This window comes from Chiloscyllium plagiosum, unplaced genomic scaffold (genome assembly GCF_037043375.1).
Source record: "Chiloscyllium plagiosum isolate Xiang-an unplaced genomic scaffold, Cpla_swu_hap1 HiC_scaffold_7, whole genome shotgun sequence".
NCBI classification, from domain to species: domain Eukaryota; kingdom Metazoa; phylum Chordata; class Chondrichthyes; order Orectolobiformes; family Hemiscylliidae; genus Chiloscyllium; species Chiloscyllium plagiosum.
Genome location: NW_028270145.1, coordinates 83,703,692 through 83,722,395, shown reverse-complemented (window position 1 = coordinate 83,722,395; position 18,704 = coordinate 83,703,692). Strand labels below are relative to the sequence as shown.

Here is an 18,704-nt window from a genome sequence, read left to right as displayed (position 1 = left end):
CTTGAGCAATGAGATTCCATGTTAACATTATTTGGTAACTTCCCATTAGTGTAAAAATTGTACGAAGGCATCCACTGACGAATGGAGGCATGAATGTGGAAATTGGAAATCCAACATACAACATGTATGAAGTTGATCGCAGTCATGAAAATTCCGGAGGTTTGCTGGATCCAGATTTTACATTAGATCCAGAAAAGGTATGTGTATCCTAGCAGCATAACAGTGAGAACGAAGCGCCATTTTGCTTCTGGCAAAAGTGAGGACTGCAGATGCTGGAGATTAGAGTCAAGATTAGAGTGGTGCTGGAAATGCACAGCAGGTCAGGCAGCATCCGAGGAGCAGGAAAACTGATGGTTCGGGCAGGAGCCCTTCATCCGGATTCCTGATTAAGGGTTCCTGCCCGAAACATTGATTTTCCTGCTCCTCGGATGCTGCCTGACCTGCTGTGCATTTCCAGTACCACTCTAATCTTGACCCATTTTGCTTATGGTCTGCATGCAATTAGAAGCAGAGATGATAAAAATTGTGCAGTGTTGTCACTGTTTCAATACAGATAAATGTCCTTGTTTTGTATCATTTCCTTTATCTACCAGACGTATTGTTTAATCATAATATTTCCTGTAAACCAGTGATTTATAAATATTAATGACCATAATAGAACCTTAACTAAGATGAAGTAAATCTGTAAACTCATAAAACTAACCTAACTGGAGTCATTTGGAATCAGAGAGAAAGCTCTTTACGGGTTAGAGTCCCAATAACACTGGGGGATTACCTCTAACCCCAAGTACTGCAGCAGTTCAAGAAGGCAGCTTACCACTATCTTCTCAAGCAATTAGGGATGAACAATAAATGGTAACCTAGCCATTGATGTACATGCAATGAACAAATCATTTTTATTATAATTCACAATAGATGCAGATTCACTTTGAAATCTTATTTTGATCTGTTGTATAATGTTTTCAACAATCAATGTCTGGGTTTTTGATTCATTATTTAAATACTGATTTCACCTTTCTCCAATACCATCTCTCCAACAAACCCTCATCACTGTCTGTATTGAATATGTTTAACATTTGTTATATATACTCAGAAAAAATGTATATTAGCTTGGTCTATGCATAAGGAAACGCATTCCTTCGATTTTTGTTGACATTAAAATTGAAAATCAAACGGCTACTCAGAATATCAGTACTCATTGTAGGTGTTTTGAGCAAAGTTTAATTCTTTGCCATTGGCAAAGAATTGTAACATGCAGAAAATTGGCAACGCTTGGACTTAAATTGGAGTATAATTGATGGAATACTTATGGAGAATATGGTATCTCCTGTCTCTTGAGAAGATGAGAAATATCTATTTGGAAACTTCTAGAATACATACTTATTCTTACCATGAGTCAATTTTTTTTTCTGCAAGGCACCTGTATACAAGAGTGAGGTCAGCAATTCTACTTAATGGATATTATACCAGGTAACATGTAGTGATATTCAATGGAGAATACTTTTGTTTATCTTAGTTGGCAATAATTTCAATTAATCTCTATTGCCACCCTAAGTTATAAAGTGCACACACTGCAACATTAATGTAAAGTCAATCTACTTCTTCCAGCAATGACAGTCACAGCAGTTAATGGGTTTGAAAATAACTGAGAACAGAGATACCAAAATCTCATGAAAGATTGATGTAAATTCAAAGTCATAAGCACAATATTAAATTGATTCCAAAACCATCATACTGCAGATCTTGAGCTGCTGTTGCTGCAGCATGCATATTTCAATTTTAATGAATAATATATATAATAGTGTCCTTTTGTACCTAGAACTAATGCTAAATTAATATTATCTTTTAAGTTTTGTATACTCAAAATCTCATTTTCAGTGTTCTAAGGATCGAGTGACATTCAAAATTCAATAATATGACATCTGCCCTTTCTTTTTACGGCAGCCGACAAATTACTCAAATCCTGTTTATGCAAAACTGTATTTGGATGCGTCAAACTGCCGGAATTCCTTAGTGAGCACAGAGGAAAAGAAAGAACTTCTTCCAAAGAAATTAGCAGATGGCCTGCGGGAGACTGTTGCTTAGATAACCCTTTAGTCTTGTATCTTTTTTAAACACTGTATAAATGTATAAAGAAAGGATTAATTTTTCTATGTAATGACAGTGTTCTGATTATATTTTTTTGCATCAGCACTATGTGTGTTTTTGCGCTGAAGATTCTTGACTGACCCTTAGTCCAACATTTCTGTTTAGTGGACCGGGAAAGCCACCTGCACTAAACAACGTAAAACAAAGCTGCTGATTGCATCTCCCAGTGTATTGATCCTGTACTTGGAAAAATCACATTAGTCATTTTTCTTTACTTTTGTACAAGTTCTGTTTTTGGTAGAAGTACGGCACATTTGACAATCTCTGCTGCAAAAATTTCGACTAATGAATAATTCTGACTATTATAAATATTTTTTTGACCCTGTTGATTTTTCCATGACTGGTTTTGATACCCGTTGTTTTGGGGGAAAAAAAGTCCTCATTTGAAACAGTTTTGGAATTACTGTGGTCATTTCTTCAATAATTAACCAATAAATAGCCTACTGAAACTTAGATCAAACATCAAATTTCAGGGTCTGACTGAACTGCTGGTTTGGTTCTTATTTAGCTTGTCATTGTTTTTATTTTAAAACAATAGTCTATTGCTTGATGGGTTGCATTTAAATTTGTTGGTGTAGAAGATAAGGAGATTTTGATATGTTTCTACTATACCTGGCTTGGTTTGAGGAAATAAAATGTTGCATATTCTAATCAAATGTCTAAACTGATCCTGTGAATTCCTGCTATTAGAAAAGAACATGTTAACTTTCAAAATTGTTAACTGACATTCAGACCCAAAAATTGGTGTGATAGGCCAACAAATTGTGTGGACAATTAAATAGTCTCTGTTAAATTTAGTGTTGGATATATTTTATAAAGAAATAGTGAGGTAGAAATGGTACTGGGCCCTCAGCAGAACTCTTGGATCTGGGTGAGCAGGACAAGAAACTATATATCTCCTTAGCTAATCAGATTATAGTACTGCAAACTTAACAGAACAACGATTGAGGAGGAATATTATGTTTGAATGGTAATTAAAGAGAAGGGGAAAAAATTTAGAGTACATAATCAAAAAGTGAAACATGTATATTTTTAAAAATCTCAAATGATGATTAAAGCATGAAGGAATTTGAAATAACTCCAAGGAGGCAGATGTCCCATCAGCAAGCCACTTTTTTATTTGGATCTAAGATTTGTACCTAAGTACTTTATACCTAAGATGTGGCCGTGAGGGGTAACATTGTAAACTTTTCACTGTACTCTAGTACTTCTGTACTTGAGTACACATGACAATAAATCTAATTCTAGCTAGTTTATTTACATGTGCACAGTACAAGGACTCTGACTAGCTTGCTCAGAGCCAGTCATTAGAATGAAGAGATTGTCTGAATCTCCTGTTTATATCTGTCAGCCTGGGCTCCATGATTGGTCTATGTTAACAACCCCAATCAAGGAACTCTCAATCAATAAGATCCAACTGGCTCTCATTCCAATCATTACAGAATCAGATTCCACATTTCCAATTTTCAGTGCAAGAAAGGTCAACTACTAGTAATTAATACGAGTAATCATGTTGTTTAAATAGTAATGCAGTCTTGAAGTTACTTACTCTTTTAAGATATGATCACTTAATATCCACACAAATACAGAAACTTCACAGTGCTAGGTGTCAATGAATGTATTGCTACACTTCAAAATGCTGTTTTCACACAGACAACAGGGGATGGAACACCACCTGCAAGTTCCCCTCCAAGGTATACATTGTCCTGACTTGGACGTATATCACTGAGCCTTCAAAATCTTTGGTTGAAAATTCTGGAACTCCCTTCTTAACAGCACTGTGAGGGTACCCACAGCACATGGACTGTAGAATTTCAAGAAAGCATCTCACCACTTCTTTCTCCAGGGCAATAGGCAACAAATGCTGACCAATTGTGAAATAATAGAAAAACAAATCCTGTGAAATAATAGAAAAGCAAATCCAGTACCAATCTTTGGATTTGCAACATCTTCAACTAAATTTGCTGTGAGATGTGTGTATGCGTAATAATGAGCAAAATTAGTCTCACCATTTTGATAGCAATTTTTGAGCCATGATATTCCTTGCTTCACTATTTTAGCAGAGACATTATCAACCTGGTTATGTTGTATGGATTAGTGATTGTTAAAGGGCGTTAAATGGTCATTGGATAGTCATATGGATGAAAATGGAATTGTGTAGGTTAGATGGGCTTCAGATTGGTTTCACAGGTCAGCGCAACATAGAGGGCTGAAGAACCTGTACTGCTCTGTAATGTGAAAAAAAGTATCAGATCGGAAACTTACTCAAATATCCAATAACTAATATTACAAAGTACAATTTTACCTTACAGTTGTTTCAGTAATCCTGAGCTTTTTTCCCCTCGGGATAAAAATAATACTGGGACAGGAAGTTAAATGTATCTCAGTTTTTAACAGTCTTCTAAGGTTGTCAACACTAATCACTCTTAGTGACCATTGAATGTGTTCAGATTCGAGTTAAATTAGAGTTTGTATTTTTTTCCAGATGGAATTTATTGTGTTTACTAAGAAATCTGAATCAACACCTATGCACCCTAACTTAATCAAGATAATGTAGGGAAATAAAGTTGACATTGATGATCGGTCATAACCTTATGAATGGCAGAATGGACCTGTGGGTCCATGCAGCTTTCTAAACATATAACCCATGGCATTTAGCAATGTTGACCTTTGCTAGCCTGCTTGAGACCAGCACCATGTTCCCTGTTACTGTTGTCTTCATCTGATTCAATGATTCAAAATAAATTTTAAAAAATTCATAAAATGTAAGGAGCACTGGAACTTCAGGTGCATTCAAACAAGATGAACAAATACAATGTACAGGAACAATTCTTGATTTTAAGGGGAACATCATGTTGCTGAATGAGAGCGTGAATTTTGCAATATTTGCTGATGCTAAAAATTAGTTAATTAATAATAGTATTTTTAGGCTCGATCTTAACACTTGTAATGTTGGCTGACGAGTTGGACCTGACAATAATTACAATGCTGATAAAGAGTGCTGAATATTTTACTTTGATCTTCAGGATTTAAAAAAAATTGTAATGACCAAAGGTTTGCTGAGGAAGAAAATCTTGCCAAAGTTTCTGAATATATGAAAATTTTAGTTGGTACGATGCATGTTTCAGCAGTAAGAGGTATTATTTGTGAAAATTGACTTACAAATTCTGTCTGTGCTGTAAAACATAATAGAAATTAAAATCTGGTAAAGTAGTTGATTTTTTTATAGTATTTAGTAGCATAGTTATAATGTAGATTCAAACATTGCATCAGCCTGGTGCTTTTTGGTGATTTGGAAAGTTCTATGGGATAGAACAAGGTAAGCAACATTGCCCAGGAGATTCCATACTTAATTATTGTTAAAATGTATTTTTTAACCAAATGGGACCACCCTTTACAAAAAATTATGACAGCATTGTTATTACTCTCTTCACACATCTGAGATCTGGAAAACATTAATGCCAATTAGTACCCTTTATGTTACTTTTTCCTTCAAAAAATGTTAAAGCATTTATACTTCTTTAATATTATTCCTACTTTTGAAAGTGCTTCAGTTTTCCATGCTTGTCACAGTGCAAGGAACAGATCCATGTTTTCCAACTCAAAGTATCCAGATGTCTAGGACCATGTGTAATGAAAAGCTTATCATACCAACATTCTTATGTTAACAATAATCCAAGGACTGTTATAAACATGTTTATAACCCACTTTTGACCTTCCTTCCAGCAGAATACATTGACTTCCTTCTATCCCTAAAATGCTGTAACTCTCACCATATGTTGTTATAGAGTCATACAGCACGGAAACAACCCGCCAGTCTAACCAGTCCACGGCGGCCATGTTCCCAAACTAAACTATTGCCATTTAGCTGTGCTTGACCCATATCCTTCCAAACCTTTCCCATTTCATTTGTTACCACAACCACTATGATGTTTTAAATAATTTGCCCAAATTGTGAAACTATGCCAGTTTGCTTACTTCATGTAAGATTTAGATATTTCCAATTGTGTCTTCTGGTTTTGTTCAATTTGATGTTACTGTGCCTTTACTATCTCAAACATTGAGAGGAGAAATTTAACCCCCTGGGAACAAGCTGGAAAATAGCTTTGATGTTCAGTTATGGGAATGGATGAGCAGGGTACTTCGCCTTGGCCATCGAGCTAACCTGACATATTCTGCTTCCCTTTCCACAATCTTCATATTTCTCACCCTGTGGTTTAATGGCATTCCTCAGTTATAGATCGCTAACATACAGTCTACCACTTTTTGTCTCATGACCAGCCAACACCCGCTCCCATGAACAGTAGTTGACCTCTACAATCCCATGATGCAACTCCCCAACAATGATCTCAGGTCAACCAGTTATATCTGCCTTCTGCACTTCTGCATCTTCAGGCCCCAGCAGTAGCCATTTACCCCCATGTCTCGAACATCTTACTGAAGGTCAGCATTTCAATCTGTCTGTTTATTAGCTTGGAACAGAAAAAAAAATACATTCTATGAAATTTGGCAAAACCTTTGCTTTTCCTGACCTTTCCAGTTTTCCCAGCAGTTACAAAATTTTCCTGCCTCTTTAGTGCCTTAATCATAGTTAAAGCATTGCAGAAGAAACAGTACCTATCCCAAGGCTTCAAATTGCAGTTGTCACTTAACACAGTTCACTTATAGAACATAGAACATAGAAAGGTATAGCACAGAACATGCCCTTTGGCCCACAATGTTGTGCCGAGGTTTAATCCTAATGTGAAATGTAGTAACGTAACCTACGCACCTCTCAATTCACTGCTATCCATGTGCATGTCCAGCAGTCGCTTAAATATCCCTAATGACTCTGCTTCCACTACCACCGCTGGCAATGCATTCCATGATTTCGCAACTCTCTGCGTAAAGAACCTACATCTGACATCTCCTTTATACCTTCCTCCTAATATCTGCCCTGGGGAAAAGTCTCTGGCTATTGTCTCTATCGATACCACTCATTGTTTTGTACACCTTGATAAGGTCTCCTCTCTTCCTCCTTCTCTCCAGAGAGAAAAGTCCAAGGCTATTCAACCTTTCTTCATAAGGGAAGCCCTCCAGTCCAGGCGGCATCCTGGTAAACCTTCTTTGCACCCTCTCCAAAGCCTCTGTATGTTTCCTATAGTAGGATGACCAGAACTGGACACAATATTCCCAGTGTGGTCTCACCTGGGACTTGTAGAGCTGCAGCAAAACCTCGCGGCTTTTAAACTCGATCCCCCTATTAATGTAAGCCAAAACGCCATATGCTTTCTTAACAACCCTAGCCACTTGGGTGGCAACTTTAAGGGATCTATGTACTTGCACACCCAGATCCCTCTGTTCCTCCACACTGCCAAAAATCCTGTCTTTAATCCTATATTCAGAATTCAAGTTCGACCTTCCAAAATGCATCACTTCACATTTATCCAGTTTGAACTCCATCTGCCATTTCTCAGCCCAGCTCTGCATCCTGTCTATGTCGTGCTGCAACCTGCAGTAGCCCTCTATACTATCGATGACATCTCCAACCTTTGTGTCATCTGCAAATTTATTAACCCACCCCTCAACCTCTTCATCCAAGTCATTTATAAAAACTACAAAGAGCGGAGGTCCAAGAACAGAACCCTGCGGGACCCCACTCAACACTGACCTCCAGGCAGAATACTTTCCATCTACAACCACTCTCTGCCTTCTGTCAGCCAGCCAATTCTGAATCCAGACAGCCAAATCTCACTGTATCCCATACTTCCTGACTTTATGAATGAGCCTACCATGGGGAACCCTCTCAAATGCCTTGCTGAAGTCCATATACACCACATATACTGCTCGACCGTTGTCAACCTTCTTGACACCTCCTCAAAGAACTCAATAAGATTTGTGAGGCATGACCTGCCCCTCATAAAGCCATGCTAACTGCCTTTAATCACTCTATGCGTTGCCAAATAGTCATAAATCCTATCCCTCAGAATTCTTTCTAAAACTTTGCTGACCACAGACGTAAGACTGACTGGTCTGTAATTGCCAGGGATTTCCCTATTACCCTTCTTGAAAAGAGGAACAACATTCACGTCCTTCCATCCTCCGGTACGACTCCCGTGGAGAGTGAGGAGGCAAATATCCTCGCCAACGGCTTAGCAAACTCCTTTCTTGCTTCCCGGAGCAGCCTAGGATAAATCTGTTCTGGCCCTGGGGACTTATCAATCTTAATGTTTTCCAAAATTTTTAGCACATAACTTCATCAATCTTGATCTGGACAAGACTGTATCCCGGCTCCTCTAAGTTTTCATTTTCAACAAGTTCCTTTTCCTTGGTGAAAACCGAAGCAAAAAACTCATTTAGGGCTTCCCCTATCTGCTCTGACTCCACGCACAAGTTCCCTCCGTTATCCCTGATCAGCCCTACCTTCTCCCTGATCATTCTCGTATTCCTCATGTATGAGCAAAATGCCTTTGGGTTCTCCATAATCCTTCTTGCCAAGCCTTTCTCGTGCATTTCTGAGCTCCTTTCTAGCAAGCCTGTAATCCTCTAAAGCTTTGCCAGATCCTTGCTTCCTCCACCTTACATAAGCTGCCTTCTTCCTTTTAATGAAAAGTTTTTCTGTTCTCATCATCCAAGGTTCCTTAATCTTACTTCTTACCTGTCTCAGAGAAACAAATTCGTGCATCACTCGCAACAATTGCTCCTTAAATAGTCTCCATATGTCTGCTGTGCCCTTTCTGTGGAACAATTGCTCCCAGTCTGTACTTCCCAACTCCTGTCTGATAGCGTCATAATTTCCTTTTCCCCAAATAAATATCTTCCCTCGGTAACTGCTCCTTTCCCTCTCCGAGATTATGCTAAATGTGAGGCAGTTGTGATCACTTTCACCGGAGAGCTCTCCCACGCGAGATCTGACACCTGTCCTAGTTTGTTGCCGAGCACCACATCCAATATGGCCTCTCCTCTCGTCGGTCTGTCTCCATACATATTCATGCTATCAGCCAGGTATTCCTGCCAGAAACATTACAGCTTTTGATTAAATACACTAATTTTAATATTATATATGTTGTCCATCTTTCTCTTGACAAGATTGACAAGATTAATTGGTTCTAGTATATTGAGAGAAAACACAAGGATATTGGATCACTTTGACCTGCAATCTTTCTGAGTAATGTGGTCGGAGAACAAACAGTTTGCTTATTTGTCAAGATTTTAAGAAGGCTATTGCAATAATTAACCAAGATACAATGTCAGCAAATGGGAAAGAATATTTGCATAGATCATTGCATGCTTCAGTGATTCATAATGTATATGCAGATTCAAAGTTCATCTTTTTTATACTCTAGGTGAACTCAAGCAGGTTACTTCTGACAGTAATTATTCATTATCATTAGTAATTTTCAGCACTTCCCATCACTGACACTGTTTGCCAAATCTAAATAGTTCAATATTCTCCTGTTGGACATTTCTTTGTAGCCATTGGCAGTACAGTAAAAAATAAACAGCATAATAAATTAAAGCATTAAATTCATTGTACCCAATCACCATTGAACATTTAGTTTTGTTACTCAGTCATTTTGACAGATTCAAAGAAAGATTTATATTTATATAGCATTTCTATGATGACTAGATAGCTCCAAGAGCTTTACAGTCAATGAAGTACTTCTGGAAAAGTAGCTACTTTTGTGAAACAAGACAGTTTTGCTTTGTTTGTGGATTGTAAAAAACCTGTGCACTTATGCGTATATAGCTGACCTTTGAAAGATAATTTTTCACATAGACTAATCTTTCCAATGTTTCTGCATTCCTTGTTTTTCAGCAGTGTGTGGCTTTCCCTGGGGCTCATCTACCTTTCATCCTAGTATCTAATCTTCTTGATAAGTCAGTTGAGCTTCCAATTGCACTCTGACCACCACATTTATCTTTCATCCCATCTGATTCCCTCACCACCTCACTATTTCCCAATCATGTTTCAACTTTACAAATGATAATTTGAGAGGGAAATACAAGAGTTTGGAATATTGCTGGAGAACAAGTGACAAGTACCAAGAAAGATTCAACAATGACTTATATATTATGAACAAATGATGAACATTCGAAAAATTGAACATATGGATCCAGAAGAAAGGCTGTTACATTAAGGAACTTAATAAGCAATATTGCAAAATAAAATACAATTGCAAAGTGTTGGAAGCATAGAAATTGTAGTGCAGAATGAACCATTCAACCATCAAAGGTCTTGAGTCTCTGCTTCAGTAACAATTTGTGGCCAAGAATTTTGTGTTCTGATAACTATCTACATGGAATCACAGAATTGTTGTAGCATAGAAAGAGGCTATTTGGCCCATTATATCCAGCATCTGCAGTTCTTGTTTTTACCCATTATATCTGAGGCAAATAGACATTATAACATTCTTTCTTTCAACTTTCCATTTGATTCCTTTTGAATATCTCCTTCTCAATCATATCCTCATGCAGTGCATTCCTGATCCTCACACTCACTACTTAGGCAAGCTTATCCTAATACTCCTTTTGCTTCTTTTACTAATGACTTTAAATCTGTGTCCTCTCATTCTTAATCCTCTCACGAGTGTGAGCATTTTCTACCTGTTTGTCCAACCCTTCATGAATTTGAATCCTTCACCAAGATCCCCCTCTCACTATTCTTTGTTCCAAGGAGAGCAGACACAATTTCCCCAATTGACATCCATAATTGAAATGAGAAGAATTCTTCCAAATTCTACATTTGTCTTCTACTGATAATCTTCCATCTATGGGAATACTTTTCCAACCATCAGGTTATATTGAACAGACAGCTCTGAAATAAGTTGTGTAGTCCAACTGCTTTATGCTGCTCTTTACGATTCACATGAATCCCCTACTGCCCATCATCACCCAAGCATATCAGTGTAACCTATTCCTTTTCTCTAATATAATTATCTTAATTTGTCTTAAAGCATGCTTTCTATCTTTCTCAAATACTCATTAAGAGTGTTTCATATTGCTCCCACATTTCAGGTAAAGAGGTTTCTCCTGAATTCCCCATTGAACTTGCTCGGATAGACATTTGCCTCTGGCTGGGGTTACAGTGGAGAGTATAATATACATTGCCCATTATAAGGCTTGCCTAATTTGAATAGCGTTGACATCAATGGAACTGAAAATCGTGTGCTGTGTATAGTAAGTAGCCAATATGATATTGCTCACTTGCATCACCATCTGAGATTATCTTCTAACCTAAGCTAACTAGAATATTTTTGTTAGGGACCGGAACTGGGTCCACTTTTGTTTGTCAGTTGTATAAATGATTTGGTTGAGAATATCGGAGGCATGGTTAGTAAGTATGCAGATGACACCAAAACTGGTAGTGTAGTGAACAGTGAAGAAGGTTATCGAAGATTACAAAGAGATCTTGATCAATTGTTTCAATAGGCTGAAGAGTGGCATTTGGAAAAATATGAGGTATTGCATTGTAGTTAAACAAGCAAGGGCATGACTTATATAATTAATGGCCACACTATGGGTTGTGTTGTAGGACAGAGTGATCTGGGAGTTCAGGTGTATAATTCTTTCAAATTGACATCAAAGATACACAGGATGGTTAAGAAGGTATTTAGCAGGCTTGCGTTCATTGCTGAGAACTTTGAATTTCAGAGTTGGGTCATCATGTTACAGTTGTGCAAGATGTTGGAATACTGTGCACAGTTCTGGTTGCTCTGTTATAGGAAGGATATTATTAAACTGGAGAGGGGTCAGAAAGATTTAGCAGAATATTGCTAGGAATGGAAGGTTTAAGTTATAAGTATCAGCTGGGCCCTTTTTTTACTGGAGGGTAGGATTTTGAAGGGTGACCTTACAGCGGTTTATAAAATCATGAGGGACATGATTTTATAAAGGTAAATCATAGAATCCCTGCAGTATGGAAGCAGGTCATTCGGCCCATCAAGTCCAGAGACCATCCCAGCCAGAGCTACTACCATCCCCTGCCATAACCCTGCATTTTCCATGGCTAGCCCACCTAGCCTGCATGTTCCTGGACACTACAGACAATTTTAGCAGGGCACATCCACTTAATCTGCACAATTTTGGACTATGGGAGGAAACCAGAGTACCAGAAAAAACCCACACAGACACAGGCAGAATGTGCAAAGTCCACACAGACAGTTACCCAAAGTTGGAATTGAAACCAGGCCCCTGGTGATATGAGTCAGCAGTGCTAATCAGTGAGCCAAAGTGCCACCCCAAGCAAAGATCTTTTTCCAAGGGTGCATGAGTTCAAAACTGAGGGCATATTTTTAAGGTGAGAGGAGAAAGATTTAAAAAGAACTTGAGGGATAGCTCTTTTTTTACAGAGAATGTTAGTATGTGCCACCAGAGGAAGAGGTGGGTGCAGGTATAGTTACAACATTTAAAAGATATTTGGATAAGTAAATGGAAAGATTTGAAGGGATATGGGCCAAATGCTGGTAGGTTGGACAAATTTAATTTGGGAACATGGTAAATGTGGACTGGTTGGACTGAAGAGTCTGTATCCATGCTGTATGACGTAATGGCTGCTAGTTCTAGGATCGTCTGCAAATGGAAGTATCTATATATTTACCTTGTTGAATCCATTCACTGTTCTAAAGACCATTATCAGGTCACCTCTTAGACTGCTCTTGTCCAGAGAAAACTGACCTCAACCACAAAAGTTTTTTTTTCAATATCTGTAACTTCTCAATTCAAATGACATCCGTCAAATCTTTTTTTATATAACAACATAACTTATATCTTACTGCTTACCATCTTAAAGCCTGAAACATATTGTTTTAAATTTTCCATTAGATCTCCAGGGCCATCTGTTCCAGCTAAATGAATCCCACTTTTGACAAACGTATAATGATGGAATGATAATATGCCTGGTGTAGCCACACAAGTATGATTATTGTTCCTTTTACTATTTGCAGCAGTGATTGAAATAATGAAGGTGTTGCGCATGTGAGCAGCAACCATAAACTTTCAGCCTGTCCACAAAGCTCATTTGATTCATAACTTGACTTCAGAAGCCACATTATTGGAGCTGGAGAGCCTAAGCAGGGCTGCAGTCATTCATTACCCATTTGAAATAACTTCTACCACACACAATGGGTAGCTAGCAACCCTTTCCCAACACACTGGAAATGCTGACAAACAGGAAGAATTGGTGGTTGTCCCATCTATCTGTCCGTGGAACTTCTCATAGCCACAGATATAGGTCCCCAGTACCCATGGCTCAGGATGCGGAGGGGAATTAAAGGAAACCTTGCTGCTCTTTCCCTTCTCTCTCCACTAACAGTCACCTACAGAATTCTTAAATGTTCACAGAGTTGCTCCTAATTCTTAAATGTTCACAGAGTTGCTCCTAATACTGACTTGCTTCTCCTGGGTGAGTACCATATTTGATCCCGGTCTCTCCCGATCTCTCTGCACCTCTGGCCTCTGGCCAGATTTCTTGAGGTCTGGAATAGATTGAGCAGCTGCTAACGTGTAAGATTTTCTAAACCTTTAGCACTCCAATGCAACCCCATGCCCACTTCTAAGCATCCAAAGGTGCAACTGACAAGATTCCAGCCATTACGAGCAACATATGGCATGTTAGAAATGTGTGTAACTAACTTCACCCTGCATTATTTAACAAGGGGATACCCAGCTACAAGAAAGTCTTATTATAAACTTATAACTTCTCATTTTCAATATATAGTTTAATGGTTCTTCCTTCCATGGCTTCAAATGATGGAGTGCCCAAAATCTGCAGGCAGTACAGCAACATTTTGAACAAATTAAACGTCACTACAAACAACTTGGGTTTTGATTGATTGTAAAGCGAGAAGGAGGAAGCAGCCAACTGGCTCACAGATATTTGGATTTAATAAAATATGTTCAATAGAAATAATTTCCCAGGTCATCAGCATTGTTACCTTTGTTATCTGGAACCTTAAAGTGTGACTGACAAAATGAATATAGATTTGTCTTCCAAAGGATTGATTTAAATGCATTTACAGCATAACTTAATTATAGCCATTTAGTGTTAATCAGGTTGGACACTTTATTCTTGTAATTGGGTGACTCTGTGGTTGGATTTTATGTTGGCTATGTCTTCACTACCCCCCAGTCCCCACAGAAATGTCTATCATTAGCCAGACATCAGAAACCCCAGCTCCCCTACTGTGATATGGGGACTGCATCACTAGTTTTAGAGTCGGGTTTTGCCACCCCAGCTACCATCTGCAGTTATATAGGGCCTGAAAGAGACCACATCTGGAGAATTACATGCACTTTTGGTCTCCCTACCTAAGAAAGGATATAAAGTTCTGACAGGAATAGACAGATTAAATGCAGAAAAGATGTTTTCCCTGGTTGGGCAGTCCAGAACCAAGGGTCATGGTCTCAGAATATGCAATAGGTCACTTTGGACTGAAATGAGGAAACAGTGTAGAATTCTCTGCCACAGATGGCTGTGAGAACCAAGTCATTGAGTATATTCAGTAGTTCTTTTTAATTTTAAAGGTATTGAGGAGTATGGGGAGAAAATGGTATTGAGAAAATATGGTATTGAGATAGAGAATCAACCATGATCATACTGAGTGCTAGCACAGGTTCAAAGGCCTGAATGACGTCATTCTGCTCCTAGTTTCAATTTGTGATGAAATTTCACCCAAGAAAGCTGCTGACATCTCAAGAGCACCAACAGCATCAGAATTGAGCAATGACCACTGCTGAGACAATAAACAATCCCTGAGGTGTTCTCATGAATCCTGGAAGTCCAGAGATATTGGACAGACCAGCCTGCCATCCCCAGTGTGACTTCAAGGGAGTATTATCTCCAGAGGATGCCTCTAATGGGCACAGATTACAGCCCAAAGGAGTTAACTCCCTTCCTACCTACAGCAACCTACTCAATGAAAACTGCTATCTTTGCCATAATCTGCTGCAGGTAATTTAACAACAGAGATGAAATGAAGCCCTGCATTGACCTTTTCCACACTGTAATGTTGTGAACAGGTTTAGATTGGATAGGATGGTGATAGGCACTCAGATGGTTTATTTTACAAGCTCTCTACTACCTTTAGGAACACTGGTGGGGGACTATAAAATCCGGTCCCTATATATGAGAATGAGAAGAGAGGAAAGCATTTATTAGAAACTTATTGTGCTTAGATTTTTCTTTAAAGCCAATTTCTTCTGAGCACTTTGCTTTGAGCTAATGTACTTCAACACCGACATGACTGGAATTTACAGTTAATAGCACTTTCAAACCTGTCCTTCTATTTCCACGTTTGCTGAGAGATCAACAGACATATAGTAATTATATTAAAGCAAGGAAGATTTTACTCCATGACCAATCTATGCTTTCCTAATCATTTCTGTTACATATAAGGTAATGATTTTAGAAGTTCGATTCAACTTTGATGAATACTGTTCATTTCCAATTAAATGAATTTCCAAACCAAGCCAGTCCGCACATCATTCAAAATTGAATTTTGTGTCAAGTGTTTGACAGATTACTATTAAGCATTGTTCCAGGCATTTGCAGAAGTAATAATAGATATCAGAAGTTATATGAGCAAATCGCGGGATTGATACATTAATCATGTGGAAAAGATGTCCGCTATAATGCCAACATGTAACTAATGGATTATGGCTTAAAATTTGATACAGTATATAACCTCTTCATTTTACACCAAATGGAATTTACTTCATTTAATGATCAACACTTTTATCATACCGAAGGCACAAAAATTAAAATTGTGTTTAAATTCTTACTGAAAATAAGGGCTTTTGTTTGTTTTGTTTTGCTATAATGCTTTGTACCTGAGATATATTTAATATCACAACTTATATAATACGTGTTTGCTACTGAACAAAATCTGTCTTTAAATCTTTTCAAATAAGCAAAAGTTTACTAAAATAATAGAAGCAGTAGATGACTTTTATAGGTTTTTCCATTACGTCTGCATGTACAGTACCTCTATTTTCTTAATTTGACAGCATTGATGCTTTTGTTAATTGTATCTAATTTATGCAATTCACCAGAGTTCAACTCAAACAGTTGTTCACAGTATAAACTGAGTCGGATTTTGTAAAACTGTTGATGAGCTTCTGTTTCTTTTCTGGTATTATTATCAAGATTTGATAAGCCTAAAGTTGAACAAATATTATTTCGGATTGAATTTCACAGCTGCTTTGCTTGGAAGTGTTTTTTAATATAAAATGTCAGGTCACTTTGAAATTGCATTTTATTGATATTGGTGTGTTTAAATAAAATAATAAAAGTCTGGCTGTTTTTGTCATTTTCTTGTAGCCAGGTGGACTATAGGAGATAATAATGACTATAATGAAAAATACGATTTCACTAACCTCTGTATTTCTTGAACTGCTTTCTCAGCAGCACTGGAGGTGAACAATTCAAATCATGTTGTTGAGACCATGCATTCAAATGCTTGCTCAATTTCTGTTGTCTCCAGCCCCACCTACTCCATAAACTCAGCCACCCTCCACCATATTTACCAAATTTATGAAAAAAAAGCAGAAAGTCATTATAAATCAATGTTACTGTAGAACATAGAACATTACAGTGCAGTACAGGCCTTTTGGCCCTTGATGTTGCGCTGACCAGAGGAATCATTCTGAAGCCCATCTAACTGACACTATTCCATTCTCATCCATATGCCTATCCAATGTCCATTTAAATGCCCTTAAAGTTGGCGAGTATACTACTGTTGCAGGCAGAACATTTCACACCTCTACTACTCTCTGAGTAAAGAAATTACCTCTGACATCTGTCCTACACCTATCATCCCACAATTTAAAGCTATGTCCCCTTATGCTAGCCATCATCATCTGAGGAAAAAGGTTTTCACTATCCAACTTATCTAACCACTGATTATCTTATATGTCTTTTATACTATGTAGAAAATGTCTAATAATCTTGGACAATGCACTGAATTTGAGACAATCAGGGCATTGGCTATGAGCTGATTATGTTTGTACATTGTTATAGTTCAAGCAAATCAGACAAATACAGGTGACAATACAGACCAAGATAATTAAAATGTTACAATGCAACAAGGAATTGCAGATGCTGAAAATCTGAAACAAAAACAAAAATTGCTGGAGAAATTCAGTAGATCTGGCAGCATCAATGGAGAGCAAACAAGAGTCAACATTTCGAGTCCATTGATGCTTCTTTGGAACCAATTAAAATATTAATGCCTTGACCCAGAAGACTGCCCTCCTACATATTGCACTCAACACAGATATTGCAGGATTTGATGAGGAGTAAATTACAGTTGGAATTCACCAGGCTTATGTCTAAAGATTGTATTTTATGCTTTCATACAAAAAAAAAGTTTCTCTCTTATTTTGCTGCTTCATGGTATGCACCACTGTTCTGACTGGGAGGATGGCTCGCTTTATCACTAGCCAGCACACAACAGTGGCATTTGGTATCTCATCCACCAAGATGCACTCCTATCTTGTCTGAAGGTATCATTGCCCAACAACACTCTTGTGTATCCGTTTGGAGTCATAGAGTCATAGTGAAGTACAACACGGAAAAAGCCCCTTTGGTCCAACTCGTCCATGCTGGCCAGATATCCGAACCTAATCTAGTCCCATTTGCCAGTACTTGGCCATATCCCTCTAAACCCTTCCTATTCATATACTCATCCAGATGTCTTTTAAATGTTGTAATTGAACCAGCCTCTACCACTTCCTCTGGCAGCTCCTTCCATACATGCACAACCTTCTACGTGAATATGTTGCCCTTATGTCCCTTTATATTTTTTTCCTTTCACCCTAAACCAATGCCCTTTAGTTTTGGACTCTCACACCCCAGGGAAAAGATTTTGTCTACTTACCCTATCTATGCTCCTCCTGATTTTATAAACTTTTATAAGGTCACCACTCAGCCTCTGATGCTCCAGGGAAAACAGCCCTTACCTATTTAACATCTCCCTATAGCATAAACCCTCCAACCCTGGCAACATCCTTGTAAATCTTTTATGAACCCTTTCAAGTTTCATGACATCGTTACGATAGGAGGGAGACCAGAATTGCACCCAATATTCCAAACGTGGCCTAACCAACGCCCACTACAGCAGCAACATGACCTCCCATCTCCTTTACTCAATGCTCTGACCAATACAGGAAAGCATACAAAACGCCTTCTTCACTATCCTGTCTACCTGTGACTCCACTTTCAAGGAACTATACACCTGCATTCCAAGGTCTCTTTGTTCAGCAACATTCCCCAGGACCTTACCATTAAGTGTATAAGTCCTGCTCTGACTTGCCTTTCCCAAAATGCAGCACCTCGCATTTAGCTAAATTAAACTCCATCTACCACTCCTCAGCTCATTGGCCCATTTGATCAAGATCCCATTGTACTCTGAAGTAATCTTTTTCGCTGTCCACTACACCTCCAATTTTGGTGTAATCTGCAAACGTACTAACTACACCTCCTATGTTCACACCCACATCATTTATATAAATGACGAAAAGCAGTGGACCCAGCACTGATCCTTGTGGCACACCACTGGTCACAGGCTGGAGAATGT

General features: G+C 38.2%; 1 protein-coding gene across 1 annotated transcript in view; it reads left to right on the top strand.

Moving 5' to 3' along the window:
• The window catches only part of LOC122551725 (low-density lipoprotein receptor-related protein 1-like), a 1,910,187-nt gene extending 1,893,772 nt beyond the window's left edge, over positions 1 to 16,415 (top strand). The window contains exons 89-90 of the mRNA XM_043694091.2: positions 50 to 197; positions 1,945 to 16,415. Of these exons, the coding sequence (XP_043550026.2) occupies positions 50 to 197; positions 1,945 to 2,085 (289 nt within the window). The 3' untranslated portion in view covers positions 2,086 to 16,415. The remainder of the gene's footprint in view (positions 1 to 49; positions 198 to 1,944) is intronic.
• The last annotated feature ends 2,289 nt before the right edge of the window (positions 16,416 to 18,704 follow it).